General features: G+C 48.3%; 1 protein-coding gene across 2 annotated transcripts in view; it reads left to right on the top strand.

Annotated features, from left to right (window-relative positions):
• LOC146035311 (ankyrin repeat domain-containing protein 49-like) overlaps positions 1-16,824 on the top strand; it is a 154,042-nt gene that overhangs the window by 118,964 nt on the left and 18,254 nt on the right. The window contains exon 1 of one of the 2 annotated variants that reach the window (XM_083158673.1): positions 8,187-8,715. The exons of the other annotated variant lie outside the window; for it this stretch is intronic. Coding sequence (XP_083014799.1) covers positions 8,668-8,715 — 48 coding nt within the window. The 5' untranslated portion in view covers positions 8,187-8,667. Of the gene's footprint in view, positions 1-8,186; positions 8,716-16,824 lie in introns of those variants that run through there. 2 annotated transcript variants of the gene reach the window in all.

Raw genomic sequence — 16,824 nt, 5'->3', positions numbered from 1 at the left:
GACTGTGTATATAGGGGCACGCTGCTGTGTGCTGGGCTGTACTCTGTGGTATTGGCTGTGCTCTGCATATAGTGACTGTGTATATAGGGGCACGCTGCTGTGTGCTGGGCTGTACTCTGTGGTATTGGCTGTGCTCTGTATATAGTGACTGTGTACAGATGGAGCGGGCCTTATTCTTGCTGGCGATCCGCCAGCAACACGGCGGCTCCATCTGACTGAGACGCGCGTGCGCCCCCCACGCACGCGCGTCTCAGTATCCGGGCAGCCGAGCGGCGAGGCGGACGCAATACTGTCCGCCTCCTGCTCGAGGGGGGCTGGGGGGGGGGGTGCGGTCGCCCGGTGTGGGTGTGGTACACCGGAAGGGTCAGCGTTTCCAGGGTGTCACATGGGCACCGGGTGACCGAGGGCAGCACCGTCGGAAGGGGACGCGCGCGCACCTCGTGCGCGCGCGTCCCCTTCCGACACACAGATGGCGGCGGGGGCAGGGGATGGCGATGGCGACGCCATCGCCATCCCCTGCAAAGATGAATCCCGCTACATCTGTATATAGGGGCACGCTGCTGTGTGCTGCGCTGTACTGTGGTATTGGATGTGCTCTGTATATAATGACTGTGTATATAGGGGCACGCTGCTGTGTGCTGTACTGTACTCTGTGGTATTGGCTGTGCTCTGTATATAGTGACTGTGTATATAGGGTACACTGCTGTGTGCTGTACTGTACTGTGGTATTGGCTGTGCTCCTCTGTATATAGTGACTGAGTATATAGGGGCACGCTGCTGTGTGCTGTACTGTACTGTGGTATTGGCTGTGCTCTGTATATAGTGACTGTGTATATAGGGGCATGCTGCTGTGTGCTGTACTGTACTCTGTGGTATTGGCTGTGCTCTGTATATAGTGACTGTGTATATAGGGGCACTCTGCTGTGTACTGTACTGTACTTTGTGGTATTGGCTGTGCTCTGTATATAGTGACTGTGTATATAGGGGCATGCTGCTGTGTGCTGTACTGTACTCTGTGGTATTGGCTGTGCTCTGTATATAGTGACTGTGTATATAGGGGCACGCTGCTGTGTGCTGTACTGTACTGTGGTATTGGCTGTGCTCCTCTGTATATAATGACTGTGTATATAGGGGCACGCTGCTGTGTGCTGTACTGTACTCTGTGGTATTGGCTGTGCTCTGTATATAGTGACTGTGTATATAGGGGCACGCTGCTGTGTGCTGTACTGTACTCTGTGGTATTGGCTGTGCTCTGTATATAGTGACTGTGTATATAGGGGCACGCTGCTGTGTGCTGCGCTGTACTGTGGTATTGGATGTGCTCTGTATATAATGACTGTGTATATAGGGGCACGCTGCTTTGTGCTGTACTGTACTCTGTGGTATTGGCTGTGCTCTGTATATAGTGACTGTGTATATAGGGGCATGCTGCTGTGTGCTGTACTGTACTGTGGTATTGGCTGTGCTCCTCTGTATATAGTGACTGTGTATGTAGGGGCATGCTGCTATGTGCTGTACTGTACTGTGGTATTGGCTGTGCTCTGTATATAGTGACTGTGTATATAGGGGCATGCTGCTGTGTGCTGTACTGTACTTTGTGGTATTGGCTGTGCTCTGTATATAGTGACTTTGTATATATGGGTACACTGCTGTGTACTGTATTGTGGTATTGGCTGTGCTCTTTATATAGTGACTGTGTATATAGGGGCACGCTGCTGTGTGCTGTACTGTACTCTGTGGTATTGGCTGTGCTCTGTATATAGTGACAGTGTATATAGGGGCACGCTGCTGTGTGCTGCGCTGTACTGTGGTATTGGATGTGCTCTGTATATAATGACTGTGTATATAGGGGCACGCTGCTGTGTGCTGTACTGTACTGTGGTATTGGCTGTGATCTGTATATAATGACTGTGTATATAGGGGCACGCTGCTGTGTGCTGTACTGTACTGTGGTATTGGCTGTGCTCCTCTGTATATATTGACTGTGTATAGGTGCATGCTGCTGTGTGCTGTACTCTGTATATAGTGACTGTGTATATAGGGGCATGCTGCTGTGTGCTGTACTGTACTGTGGTATTGGCTGTGCTCTGTATATAGTGACTGTGTATATAGTGGCATGCTGCTGTGTGCTGTACTGTACTCTGTGGTATTGGCTGTGCTCTGTATATAGTGATTGTGTATATAGGGGCATGCTGCCATGTGCTGTGCTGTACTGTGGTATTGGCTGTGCTCTGTATATAGTGACTGTGTATATAGGGGTACACTGCTGTGTACTGTATTGTGGTATTGGCTGTGCTCTGTATATAGTGACTGTGTATATAGTGGCATGCTGCTGTGTGCTGTACTGTACTGTGGTATTGGCTGTGCTCTGTATATAGTGACTGTGTATGTAGGGACACGCTGCTGTGTGCTGTACTGCGGTATTGGCTGTGCTCTGTATATAGTGACTTTGTATATAGGGGCACGCTGCTGTGTGCTGTTCTGTACTGTGGTATTGTCTGTGCTCTGTATATAGTGTCTGTGTATATAGGGGCATGCTGCTGTGTGTTGTGCTGTACTGTGGTATTGGCTGTGCTCTGTATATAGTGACAGTGTATATAGGGGCACACTGCTGTGTGCTGCGCTGTAGTGTGGTATTGGCTGTGCTCTGTAAATAGTGATTGTGTGTATAGGGGCATGCTGCTGTGTGCTGTACTGTGGTATTGGCTGTGCTCTATATAGTGACTGTGTATATAGGGGCACGCTGCTGTGTGCTGTGCTGTAGTGTGGTATTGGCTGTGCTCTGTAAATTGTGACTCTGTATATAGGGGCACGCTGCTGTGTGCTGTACTGTACTGTGTTATTGTCTGTGCTCTGTATATAGTGTCTGTGTATATAGGGGCACGCTGCTGTGTGCTGTACAGTGGTATTGGCTGTGCTCTGTATATGGTGACTGACTGACTGTGTATATAGGGGCACGCTGCTGTGTACTGCACTGTACTGCGGTATTGGCTGTGCTCTATATATAGTGACTGTGCATATAGGGGCACACTGCTGTGTGCTGTGCTGTACTGTGGTATTGGCTGTGCTCTGTATATAGTGACTGTGTATATAGAGCAGGGTTGCCGACTTTAAAATGCTCCTCTCTGGGAGAAGCCCGGAGAGGAGACTTTCCTTACCCGATCGGGGCTTGACTGTGACGTGACTGTGACTGTGAAGGTTGGTACCTGTGTAAAAAAAACTTCCGTCCCCGGCGTCCCTGCTGAGTGCTGGTGTAGGGGTGTCCTTGCCGCCGGGGAAGCCTGCGGCGCTGTTATTGTGTATAAGCTTGTCGCGCCCGGCGGGGTCCCTACAGTGAATAGAAAATAACGCCGCACGCTTAGCGCTAGTTATTTTCTATTCACTGTAGGGACCCCGCCGGGCGGCGACAAGCTTATACACAATAACAGCGCCGTAGGGATGCCGACGGAAGTTTTTTTTACACAGGTACCACAGTGCTGGGGGTGAGGGGCGAACTGCCCTGCCGCCCTCCAGGTGGTGGCGCCGGCCCTGAGTTACATTGTTGCTGATATCTGCAGAAGCTGAGCTGGGAGCTGCAACCACAGACCAGCAGCACGTTACTATATACTCCTATACTGTACATTACACAGTGCCACTTCTGTATTCCTGTATAATGGGTGTAATTCCCAGTAAGCACCACTGACAGCTGCATACTGTAGTACCATTTCTATAATGCTGTATACTCCACCCGCCCCATTGTTACATGAAGTGGTACTGTGCAATTGTCAGTGACATATAATGCGAATTACACCCATTGCACAGGAATACATAAGTGGTACTGTGCAGCTGTCAGTGACATATACCGAGGGGATGTGGTCATTTGGTCTATAGCATGATGGTCGACATCATTAGGTCAACATGGGAAAAGGTCAACATGGGTCTAGGTCGACATAGGAAAAGGTTGCATGGTTCTACGTCATTAGTTCGACAGTGTTGAGGTTGATAGTCAAAAAGGTCGACATGGGGTTTTTCACTATGTTTTGAGCCGACATGTGCCGCCAGGCGGTATTTCATGCCCTACCATCCACTAGGGCATGGTGGGAGAATAAAATAGTGTGCCGAGCGTAGCGAGACACCATCCCCGAAGCATTGCGAGCACAGCGAGTGATGCAAGGGGATGCAGTGCACTTTACACTTTGTCTGTTGACATTCCGATCAAAAACCAGTGAAAGACCCCATGTCGACCTGTTGACTGTCGACCTAGACACTGTCGAACTAATGACCTGTCGAATTAATGACCTTTCAACCTAGAACCATGTCGATCTTTTCCCACGTCGACCTAGACCCATGTCAACCTTTTCCCATGTCGACCTAATGGTGTTGACCTAATGACTGTCGATCATCATGCTGTAGACCAAATGATCCCAACCCATTTGAGAACTAAATCTATTACAGAGGATTAGCAACATATACTGGGCGGTATTCAATGAGGCTGATTCGCCATGTTTTTATGGCGAATTTGTGCTGTTTGGCGAATTTTTGACTTAAACGGTGAATCACCCTATTCAATGACCAGATGGCGAATACATTTGAAGGTTTTTTTCGCCATGATTCACCAAGTAGCAATCGCTATCTTTTTATGGAGAAGTGGAATGTGAACTTTTAAAATAAAGTGTTTTGTTTTTTACATTTGGTGTCAAAAAATCAGGAATTTTATTCTGAGGAGGGGCATGCTATTTTTATTCATGTGCTGTAAGCACATGAATATATATTTAATTTAAAAATATATATATATATTTTTTTTTACACAGCAGCCAGCAGGGGGCGCCGGAGCCGAGCCGCTCATTACATATTAATATATTCACTGCACCCGATCGTTACGATCGGGTGTAGTGAATATACGCGGTCCCCTGCTGGCACCCCCGGGGGGCAGCCTGTGCTGCCTTGCACCCGGGGAGCCCACCTCCCCCCCACATACGCTCTGGGGCAGGCAGAGAGACTTCCATCTCTCTGCCTGCCACCGTCCTCAGGCTCCCCGCGGCATTCGCCGCAGGAGCTCATATTCACCGGTCAGGGGCAGCGAGCCCCTGACTCGTTGAATACCGGAGCCGGCGAGGCTCCGGAACGTGGCGAATGTGCAGCGAATCCTAAAAAGGATTCGCTGCACCTCGCCGGTATTCACATTGAATACCGCCCACTGAGAAGTACACCCATTTCACATGACTACAGACAGGGTACTGTGCGATTGTCAGTGACGTATACTGAGAATTACACCCCTTTCACATGACTACAGACAGGGTACTGTGCGATTGTCAGCAACATATACTGAGAATTACACCCCTTTCACATGACTACAGACAGGGTTCTGTGCAATTGTCAGTGACAGATACTAAGGGCAGGAACTTTATTACAAATGTACGTAACCTACTCCCAGTTGTATAACTAGAGTCAGAGAGCAATATTATTTATTAAGAAATGATTAAGGGACATTGGGGCAGATGTATTAAGCCTTAACAAGAGATAAATGCAACGGTGATAAGGAGAGATAAACCTCCAGCCAATCACCTGCTAACTGCCATGTTACAGGCTGTGTTTGAAAAAAGTCAGTAAGGAGCTGATTGGCTGGATGTTTATCTCTCCTTATCACCCTTGCATTTATCTCTTGTTAAGGCTTAATACATCTGCCCCAATGTTATCTGTTTGCTATCAAGGGCAATAATAGTCTGTATGATGGGAGCCACAATTATTATTGTACTAGGTGATTCATCGCGCCCTACGGGCGCTCTTCACACCGTCATAAGGGACTGCGCCCCCTTAATTTGTGAAGGTTTGTATTGTGAGAAATATGGTTAGAATTGTATGAAAGATGCCTGTATTGCAACTTGAGTTATAGGTGAAATGTGTTAAATAGAGAGCATATGATTTGGAAGGGGGTGTGTATTGTTTTGTTTAATTAAAAAGCAGTTACAGAGTAAGATGTACATTGATAGTGTGGATGGTACAGTGACATTTGTGGGTGTGTGTGCAATAGTATAGTAGGGTGTTTTTGAGTCAGCGGCTCCCCACTGGCGGAGGTCACAACACAGGAAAACAGGAGGCTGGGTAGTGATAGGGGTGTGTGGGCATAAGGGGGACTAAAGAGAAGGGTGGGAGACACAGTGCAGCTTCTGCCAGTGGGTGAGGGTCCAGCGTGGCAGTACAGGAGTACAGCGCGGTGGCCCTGAGTCAGTGTCTCCTCCTACTAGGTGGGAGTTAGGGTGCATGAGAGCAGGAGGCTGGGCTATGAGGCATGATAGGGGTATGTGGGCAACACAGTGTCAGCGACTCCCCAGTGGTGGAAGTTATGGTTCAGGAGAGCAGGAAGCTGGGTAGTGATAGGGGTGTGTGGGCATACGGGGGACGAAAGAGGGGAGCAGGGGTGCCGTGAATTGTGGGAGGGGCATGGGGGGTGCCGTGAATCGAGGGAGGGGGCAGAATTGCGGGAGGGGGGGCGCTGGTGTCGGTGAATCTCGGGAGGGGGCGGGGTCCGCAAAGCGCAGGAGTGGGGCGTGAATCGCGCAAGGGGGGGTTGCGAATTGCGGGAAGGGGGGTCGCGGGGGGTGCCGTGAATTGCGGGAGGGGGGGTCGCGGGGGTTGGGGGGTGGGTGCCACGAATCACGGGAGGGGGGGCGCGGTGGGTTGCAGCGAATTGCAGGAGGGGGGGTCGCGGGGGCAGGGGGTTGCCGTGAATCGCAGGAGGGGTGGGTCGCGGGGGTTGCCGCGAATCGTGGGAGGGGGGGTTGGCAGCGAATCGCGGGGGGGGGTCACAGGGTGGGGTGGTGCCGCAAATCACGGGAGGGGGTGGTCACAGGGGGGGTGCCGTGAATCGCGGGAGGGGTCGCGGGGGGGGGGGGGGTGCCGCGAATCGCCAAAAGACAAAATCAACACAGAAAGGTCAACACATGTAAATGTTGACATAAGTTTGGCTTTTCATTGGTGTCCATGTCGACACATGAGAATGAATATGAGAACATTCAAAAAATGAAAAATAAATCTCAAAATCTCATGTCAACCTTTTTCATTGTCGACCATAGCCATGGGGAGGAGGGGGTTTGCCACGAATCGCGGGAGGGGGGGTCGCGGGGTGCCGTGAATTGCGGGGGGGGGGTGCCGCAAATCGCGGGAGGGGGGTCACAGGGGGGGGGCGCGAATCGTGGGTGGGGTGGCGGGGGGGCGCTCACCTGGTGCAGTGTCTTTGCTGGGCAACATGGGGAGGCAGAGGATGTCTGGCACTGTGGGCTCACTGGGCTGGTTCTCTGTCATGTGAGTCAGTCACATACCTCCCAACATGACCCTCTCCAGGAGGGACACATTGCTCTGTTTCTGGACTTCCCTCATAATGTATGATTGCCATCACCTGTTTCACACATGTTATTAATTGCTTAGAAAGGTGCTTCAACACAGGTGCTGGCAATCATTAATTAAGGGAGAAGTCCAGAAACAGAGCAATGTGTCCCTCCTGTTATACACACACTCACACACTTTGAGTGACAGATGTAGCCAAATATATGAGGTAATGTGACCACCATTTATATTTCTGTAATAATAATTATTGGCCTATCATAAAAATATATTTGTTTGACCCACATTAGTGATCAATTAATATTGCCCCGTTAATCTCTAATACTCTAATAAAGTACAGTTATCTCTGATTATACATTTACTTGCCTCCCTCAATATAATCATTAAATAATATTGCCCCCATGGTAAAACTAATTACCATGGGGGCAATATTAATTACTAATTAGTAAAAACTAATAATTTTTGTTACCTCCTTAACAGCATATAAATGTGCCAAAAGGGGGTGGGGTCACGGCTCATAGTGGCGGGTTCACAGCTCATGGGAGGAGTCACAGGGTCTAACGGTGGCCATATACACGCAGATTTATCTTCAGATCTGGCTGGTTGGAACAAAAACATGGTTATGGATGAGAGCACATGAGAGTTGACCATTTGTTTGGAAATGCTGGAAAACTGGCAAACTGTCACGCATCCATAACCATGTTTTTGTTCCAACCAGCCAGATCTGAAGATAAATCTTACTAGTGTATGGGCACCTTTAGTCTCGGGCTACGCCCCCATTTCTCTGTCGCCCTTTTAGTAACTGTATTATCCCTACTTTTGTGCTGCTTTTGCCAACTGTAAAACTGCTGCACATATCCCAATGTTTTATCAGTATATAGAGGTGAGTGTATGGCGGTGTTATGTTATGGATAGAAGACACTGAGATATATACAGTAATACCCACTAACACTGAAGTAAGAATTGGACATAGCCTTTTATACAAAAAATATATCAGTAAATTACCAACATGTACAGTAACATTGTTGTCAATAGGACATAAAACTTTCCTCCATTATAAAAACACATTTTTATTGAAATGGTTACATATCGCCTTCATCCACCTGCCAATTTCTCTCCAAACCGCTGAATTGTAAATCCATAGGTTTGCACCACTTATCCCTAAACACAATATGAGACTCTTAAATTTTTTCTGCATAGCGGCCATCTTGTTCTATGACATCATGCTGACATCACAAAGGCTCTGTGGCAGAAGACTTTCTGGCAGCATCAGGAGAAGAAGCTTATTTTACCCTGTGTGCTTTATCTCCAAATTTTTGGGATTATTTGCCTAATACAGCTGACATTATGGGCTGTCTATGCAGTAAAATGTGCATCCCTGCACCCAGCAGGAAGGTAAGTGTGCTGTTCTCCAGTATTTATGGGTTGTACATCATCACAGGCCGTAATAGGGGGAGCTCACCTGATATTGGGTGTTTCTGGGCAAGATATGGGGGTGATTTGTCCAGTTATGTAGCATAAATATGGGGTGATAGGCATATTGTAATGTTATTCTCAATGTATATAAATTTCTTTAACTTAAGTTTTTTTTACTTGTATTGAACATCCATGTAACACTGCTATTCACCTCTATGGGGGAATTCAATTGTTTTGCATGCTGGTGACCATCAGATGGGACATTATTTTTATGTAGCATTAGGGGTACATGGGTGGGTGACGCTCCCTGTATGTAGCATTAAGGGTACATGGGTGAGTGATGCTCCCTGTATGTAGCATTAGGGGGTACACAGGTGGGTGACACTCCCTGTATGTAGTATTAGGGGTACGTGGGTGGGTGACGCTACCTGTATGTAGTATTAGGGGGTACATAATGTGGGCATGTTGTGTAGTAACACTTACGTTTCACCATTAGCCTCACAGGCTCTCACATTATCAGCACTGAAGCGTCTATCACGCCACCTTGCTGGGCTTTGTAGTTCGGCAGCACTTCTGCTGCTGTCGCACGGTCCCACCTGGAGACCCCTCTCCCATTTTTAGCTGTGTGCAGTGTGCTCCTTCTCCTGCCAGTAGCTGCCTCCTGCCTGACTATAACTGCCACTAACTGCCCATGCGCCCTGGTGACCAGGGTTGTCAGATCATCAATGTAATAAGCGCACATATGAAATACTCAGGTCTCAGGAGTCAGAGTTAATACCAACTTTTATTATGTCCAATGAGCAGTCAAGTTTAGCCCCAGAAACTGTGTGAAAAAAATCTTGACTGTTTATTGGATGTAATGATTGTTGGTATGAACTCCTGTGACCTGTGTAATTCATATGTGCGCTTATTAAAGTGATGATCTGGCACCCCTGCTGGTGACCCTCATACCAGGGGAAACGCAGGATCTAAGAGGGGGGTTTCTCCCAACATGACCCATTCCAGGAGGAACACAATGCTCTGTTCCTGGGCTTCCCTCTGATATTATGATTGCTGTCATCTGGGTTGAACTAGATACTTGTTAAGAAAGGTGATAGTAATCCTAAAATAAGAGCAGGGATGGACAACCACCATCGATGATTCATTGTGATTGATGGATTATGGCTGATGTAGAATAACACATTTTTGCCATCGATGGGGGAGAATCAGATGGTTTGCCTTCATCGATGGTGCAACATAACACCTGTGGTAGTAGTAGTAGTAGTAGTACGTTTATTTATAAGGCGCCGCAAAGTGTCCGCAGCGCCGTACATAGCAAACAAAAAAATTACGAGGTAACGTACAGGGTGTGTTGAAAAAATACAGTATAAATAGGGGTATAGCTGGTAGAACTAAAATCAGCATGGTACTGCCCATGGTACTGATTTGTCCATGATCCAGTCTGTCACATAAAAGGGATGACCATTGGTGGTGAAACCACAGTAACATACTGTAGATGGCTACCATCGATGACTACATGCAACATCGCCATCGATACCGCAACCACACCGATGGTCATCCAAGAATAGAGCATTTGTTTGTTTGGGTCAAGTTGAAGGTATGTATCACGTCATTGCCCCACCCACTTTGCATGGGTAAGGGGGCTCAGCAGACAAAGTGGGGATGTGCTGGCAGGAGGGGCAAGGCATTGCAGGAGACTTACCTGCTGTCCTGGGGGCTATTAGGGATTTATGGGAGCCTACTGGCCTATCTGGGAGAGTAGACAAGTATGATTTTTGCCTCTTTGCCTTATTATCTCATGTCTATCCCATGTGTTCTGGGAGCTCAGATATGTCAGCATTGCATGTAATGTGGATTCCCCCTATACAGGAGTTACTGCTCCCTCCCTGCAGTTCTGCAAATGTAACGATTCTCCTTTTGGCGTGCTGCCAATTATCTGCCAATCACCTGAGAGCTCAGATTGCAGCAGCTGCTGTGACTGCAGCCCGGCCTGTGCTCTGTATACAATATGTGTACAACAGTACGGGGATGCCATCGACCATCGATGATTCCAAATCATCCATGGCCGATATTAAATACTTTTGGCATCGATGGGGGACAACCAGATGGTTTCCCTCCATCGATGGCACAGCAAAACCGATGTTTTGCTTTTGTTTTTGTTTTTTTTAAAGTGCCTAGCATAGCTCCACCCCTAACAGCTGCAAAGCCCCACCCCTGTGTTTAAACACAATGGATGGTCATCAATAGGTAAAAGTATCGATGGACATCCATTGCATAGTTTAACACTATCGATGGCCAATTGCATGATTGATGCCACAACTTCTATTTTATTGACTTTATCAAGGGTTCCCCTTGATAAAGTCAACCAGACGAAATGCGTTGGGCCTGCCTTTTAGATAAGTACTTCTCTCATACCTTAATTCTTAAAAAAATTATATATTTTTTGAAAAAAAATCTTTTGTGTTTTTATATTTTTTATATTGGTTCTATCGTATATTTTTTCTATCCTATGTTTCCAAATACTGTTTGTATCATTACAACCCATGCTGTGCTATTGTGCACATTTTTAATAAATATTTATTACTTTTTATAAAAAAAAGTCTGATATACGTGCAGGATAAAAGTCGCTGAACCCCTATTCCTCATGTACTGGCTCCTGTGCCTCCTTGAGTGAGGACGGTGTCCTCCCAAATGTATACAAGATGAAGAAGTGGCACTAGGAGACTTTTTGTAGGTGAGAGTCTCCTTGTGCCACTTCTTCATCTGGTATATATATATATATATATATATATATATATATATATGTACCAGATGATAAACCAACGTTTCTTGTAAACTCCCCGTTTTCAAGAAGCAGAGTGGCGGTCCTCACCTTGAAAACAAGGAGTTTCCCCGAAACGTTGGTTTATCCTTGCACTTTATAATGTTTATGTAAAATAAGTTTTTTTACCAAGTCTCGGAGTGCCGCCATTTCTCAGTGGATTATTGTAATTTATTGGAAGGCACCGCAGCAAAGAAAGCCCCGTGGGATTGAGTGCTGTCCTCCCCCAGGATATCTCTCTCTCTCTCTATATATATATAGCAACAGCACTTACCCAACCTTGCAGCAGGGAAGGAGACAGACCAGCACTCGTTTGATTGAAAATAATAAGTGTACTAGGTGATTCATCGCGCCCTACGGGCGCTCTTCACACCGTTGCTGCGCCCCCTTAATTTGTGAACGTTTGTATTGTGAGAAAGATGGTTAGAATTGTATGACAGATGCCTGTATTGCAACTTGAGTTATAGGTGAAATGTGTTAAATAGAGAGCATATGATGTGGAAGGGGGTGTGTATTGTTTTGTTTAATTAAAAAGCAGTTACAGAGTAAGATGTACATTGATAGTGTGGATGGTACAGTGACATTTGTGGGTGTGTGTGTGTGTGTGCAATAGTATAGTAGTGTATCAAGAACACAAATGACAAAAGGTACTCACCAAACTTTTAAAGAACAAACAGTGCAACCATGTGAGCTGCTGTGCGGTGTCCCTCCCCCATTGGGTTGCGGTGGAATGCCGTGTGCAAACGCATCAGCGTCATACTGTACCGGGAGGAGAGTAGGCTCAAACCTCACGGGGAAATGTGCTCTACTGCGCATGTTCCAACTGGCATCCGTGGAATGTCCAGTGAACCCGTGTCTGACGGGATAACCCCAAGCGGCTGGTGCTTCTGCGCAACTGTAGCCGGGGGATGTTAGCAGGCGCTGTCAAAATCCGACAGCGTCACTGCTGCTGAATCTGCTGGTGTGGATGAGAACAGACTAGGCAGACCGGTGCAATTCAAGGGGGAAATTCAGGGCACAGATACAGTGAATAAATGCAATATAAATTAAGAGAGACAAAAGAAAAACAATATATAAAGGATGTCTCTAAGGTGCGGTGTCCATAAATAAAGAGCCGCACCATATACGTGTAAGGTAAACGTGAAATCAATAATTGTAGTAAGACAATATAAAAAATTAAAATGATGACACATGAAGCACATGTATACATTTTGCTGCGTGCTGCTGCATGAGAAGAAATTGAAGGATGGATCAACACCTCCACAAAAGAATAAGCTGAAGTATATCAAGAAGAATGCAGTGACATAGTGTATAAATGTGACTGTCATGCAACCAATGAAAAAACACATTTGTCGGCATTACAAAATAAATAACCATGTACTAAGTATGCCGTGTGTCCACTATGCGTGTCGACATGACAATATGCAAAAGAAGTTACATAACGGATTGGCCTGGCAAATAAAAAAAAACATGAAAAAGAGATTGATTCATTGAGCCCTAATGGGGTTATTGAATTCAGTTTATGAATCCAAAATGTTTCTAATTGTAACAAAGCTCGCTCTCTGTCTCCCCCTCTTTTGGAAGCTGGCACATAATCAATTAAACGGTATCTAAGGGTGGCAAGGGAGTGTTTGGCCAAGACAAAATGTCTGGCCACGGGTTGGTCGACATCTTTGCCACTGAGTGCCAACCTTATTGCAGAACGGTGTTGGCCAGCCCTTTCCCTAAACGTACAAATCGTTTTGCCCACGTATACGAGACTGCACGGGCACTCAGGTGATCATATAGACCACGTAACGGGACATGCACCCTAGGATGTGTTTAATGGGGAATTTTTTGCCAGATCTGGGGTGGGTAAAAAAAGAGCCCGCCTCCAGATGACTACAGGTGGCACATCCAGTGCACCTGTAGCAACCTGGCTTTTTAGTCAAAAAATTGGATGGTGTGTGCTGTTTGTTGGATACATCGTTGTGCACCAACCAGTTTTTAAGATTTTTGCCTCTCCTGTGACCTATCATGAGAGGTTTGAGCCTACTCTCCTCCCGGTACAGTATGACGCTGATGCGTTTGCACACGGCAGTCCACCGCAACCCAATGGGGGAGGGACACCGCACAGCAGCTCACATGGTTGCACTGTTTGTTCTTTAAAAGTTTGGTGAGTACCTTTTGTCATTTGTGTTCTTGATAAAAATCCGGAAGGATTGAAACGTTGAACTGAACGTACCTGTGTCCAGGTGTTTGATTTCTCTGTAAAATCCGTAGAGTGCCACCCAAATACCCTGCATATCGTTGGTGGAGATTTGTCCCTACCTGGGAAGGCACCAGGGTGAGTTACATTGCTTCATGTGGAGTGCCGACCCGACGACAGATATATATATACTAGGTGATTCATCGCGCCCTACGGGCGCTCTTCACACCGTCGTAAGGGGCTGCGCTCCCTTAATTTGTGAACGTTTGTATATGAGAAATATGGTTAGAATTGTATGAAAGATGCCTGTATTGCAACTTAGGTGTCCGCGAATCGCGGGAGGGGGGGTCGCGGAGGGTGCCGCGAATTGCAGGAGGGGGGGTCGCGGGGGGTGCCGCGAATTGCAGGAGGGGGGGTTGTGGGGGGGTGGATGCTGCGAATCGCGGGAGGGGAGGGATTGCAGAGAATCGCGGTAGGGGGGTCGCGGGGTGGGTTGCCGCAAATCGCGGGAGGGGGGTTACGGGGGCGGGGGTTGCGGCGAATCATGGTAGGGGGGGTCGCGGGGGGTGTGCCGTGAATCACGGGAGGGGGGGGTCACGGGGTGGGGTGCCGAGAATCGCGGGGGGTGTGTGTGTGTGCCGTGAATCGCGGGAGTGGGGGTTGCGGGGGGGGTGGGGGGGGTGTGACGCGAATCGCCACAAGAAAAAATCAACACAGAAAGGTCAACACATGTAAATGTTGACATAAGTGTGGCACTTCATTGGTGTCCATGTCGACACATGAGAATGAATATGAAAACATTCAAAAAATGAAAAAAAAAAAACTTCAAAAACTCATGTCAACCTTTTTCATTGTCGACCATAGCCATGTCAGTGTTTTCCATGTGCAATTTAATTCTGGAGCTGCCGCGAATCGCGGGGGGGTGCCGCGAATCGCGGGAGGGGGGGTTACGGGGCGGGGGTTGCGGCGAATCATGGGAGGGGGGGGTCGCGGGGGTGTGCCGTGAATCACGGGAGGGGGGGTCACGGGGTGGGGTGCCGAGAATCGCGGGGGAGGTGTGTGTGTGTGTGTGCCGTGAATCGCGGGAGTGGGGGTTGTGGGGGGGGGGTGTGACGCAAATCGCCACAAGAAAAAATCAACACAGAAAGGTCAACACATGTAAATGTTGACATAAGTGTGGCACTTCATTGGTGTCCATGTCGACACATGAGAATGAATATGAAAATATTCAAAAAATGAAAAAAAAAAACTTCAAAAACTCATGTCAACCTTTTTCATTGTCGACCATAGCCATGTCAGTGTTTTCCATGTGCAATTTAATGCTGGAGCTGCCGCGAATCACGGGGGGTGCCGCGAATTGCGGGAGGGGGGGGTCACGGGGTTGGGTGCCGCGAATCGTGGGAGGGCGGGGTTCACAGGGGTTCTGGTGGGGGGTTGCCGCGAATTGCGGGAGGTGGGGGGTCACGGGGGGTGCTGCGAATCGCGGGAGGGGGGGTTGCGGGGGGGTGTGACGCGAATCGCCACAAGAAAAAATCAACACAGAAAGGTCAACACATGTAAATGTTTACATAAGTGTGCCACTTCATTGGTGTCCATGTTGACACATGACAATGAATATGAAAACATTAAAAAAATGAAATAAATCTTCAAAAACTCATGTCAACCTTTTTCATTGTCGACCATAGCCGTGCCAGTGTTTTGCATGTGCCATTTAATCCTGGGGCTGCCGCGATTTGCGGGAGGGGGGGGGGGGTTGCGGGGGGTGGGTGCCGCGAATCACGGGAGAGCGGGGTTCATGGGGGTTCCGGTGGGGGGTTGCCGCGAATTGCGGGAGGGGGGGGGTCGCGGGGGGGTGCCGCGAATCGCCGGAGGGTGGTTTGCGGGGGGTGTGACGCGAATCGCCACAAGAAAAAAATCAACACAGAAAGGTCAACACATGTAAATGTTGACATAAGTGTGGCACTTCATTGGTGTCCATGTCGACACATGAGAATGAATATGAAAATATTCAAAAAATGACAAAAAAACTTCAAAAACTCATGTCAACCTTTTTCATTGTCGACCATAGCCATGTCAGTGTTTTCCATGTGCAATTTAATTCTGGAGCTGCCGCGAATCACGGGGGGGGGGGTGCCGCGAATTGCGGGAGGGGGGGTCGCGGGGGTGGGTGCCGCGAATCGCGGGAGGGCGGGGTTCACAGGGGTTCCGGTGGGGGGTTGCCGCGAATTGCGGGAGGTGGGGGGTCACGGGGGGTGCCGCGAATCGCGGGAGTTGCAGGGGGTGTGACGCGAATCGCCACAAGAAAAAATCAACACAGAAAGGTCAACACATGTAAATGTTTACATAAGTGTGCCACTTCATTGGTGTCCATGTTGACACATGACAATGAATATGAAAACATTAAAAAAATGAAATAAATCTTCAAAAACTCATGTCAACCTTTTTCATTGTCGACCATAGCCGTGCCAGTGTTTTGCATGTGCCATTTAATCCTGGGGCTGCCGCGATTTGCGGGAGGGGGGGGGTTGCGGGGGATGTTTGCCGCGAATCACGGGAGAGCGGGGTTCATGGGGGTTCCGGTGGGGGGTTGCCGCGAATTGCGGGAGGGGGGGGGTCGCGGGGGGGTGCCGCGAATCGCCGGAGGGTGGTTTGCGGGGGGTGTGACGCGAATCGCCACAAGAAAAAAATCAACACAGAAAGGTCAACACATGTAAATGTTGACATAAGTGTGGCACTTCATTGGTGTCCATGTCGACACATGAGAATGAATATGAAAATATTCAAAAAATGACAAAAAAACTTCAAAAACTCATGTCAACCTTTTTCATTGTCGACCATAGCCATGTCAGTGTTTTCCATGTGCAATTTAATTCTGGAGCTGCCGCGAATCATGGGGGGGGTGCCGCGAATTGCGGGAGGGGGGGTCGCGGGGGTGGGTGCCGCGAATCGCGGGAGGGCGGGGTTCACAGGGGTTCCGGTGGGGGGTTGCCGCGAATTGCGGGAGGTGGGGGGTCACGGGGGGTGCCGCGAATCGCGGGAGTTGCGGGGGGTGTGACGCGAATCGCCACAAGAAAAAATC

Source organism: Crinia signifera, chromosome 9 (genome assembly GCF_055691185.1).
Source record: "Crinia signifera chromosome 9, ASM5569118v1, whole genome shotgun sequence".
Lineage (NCBI taxonomy): Eukaryota > Metazoa > Chordata > Amphibia > Anura > Myobatrachidae > Crinia > Crinia signifera.
The sequence above is the reverse complement of the archived record's forward strand: the minus strand, read 5'-3'. Positions and strand labels throughout refer to the sequence as shown.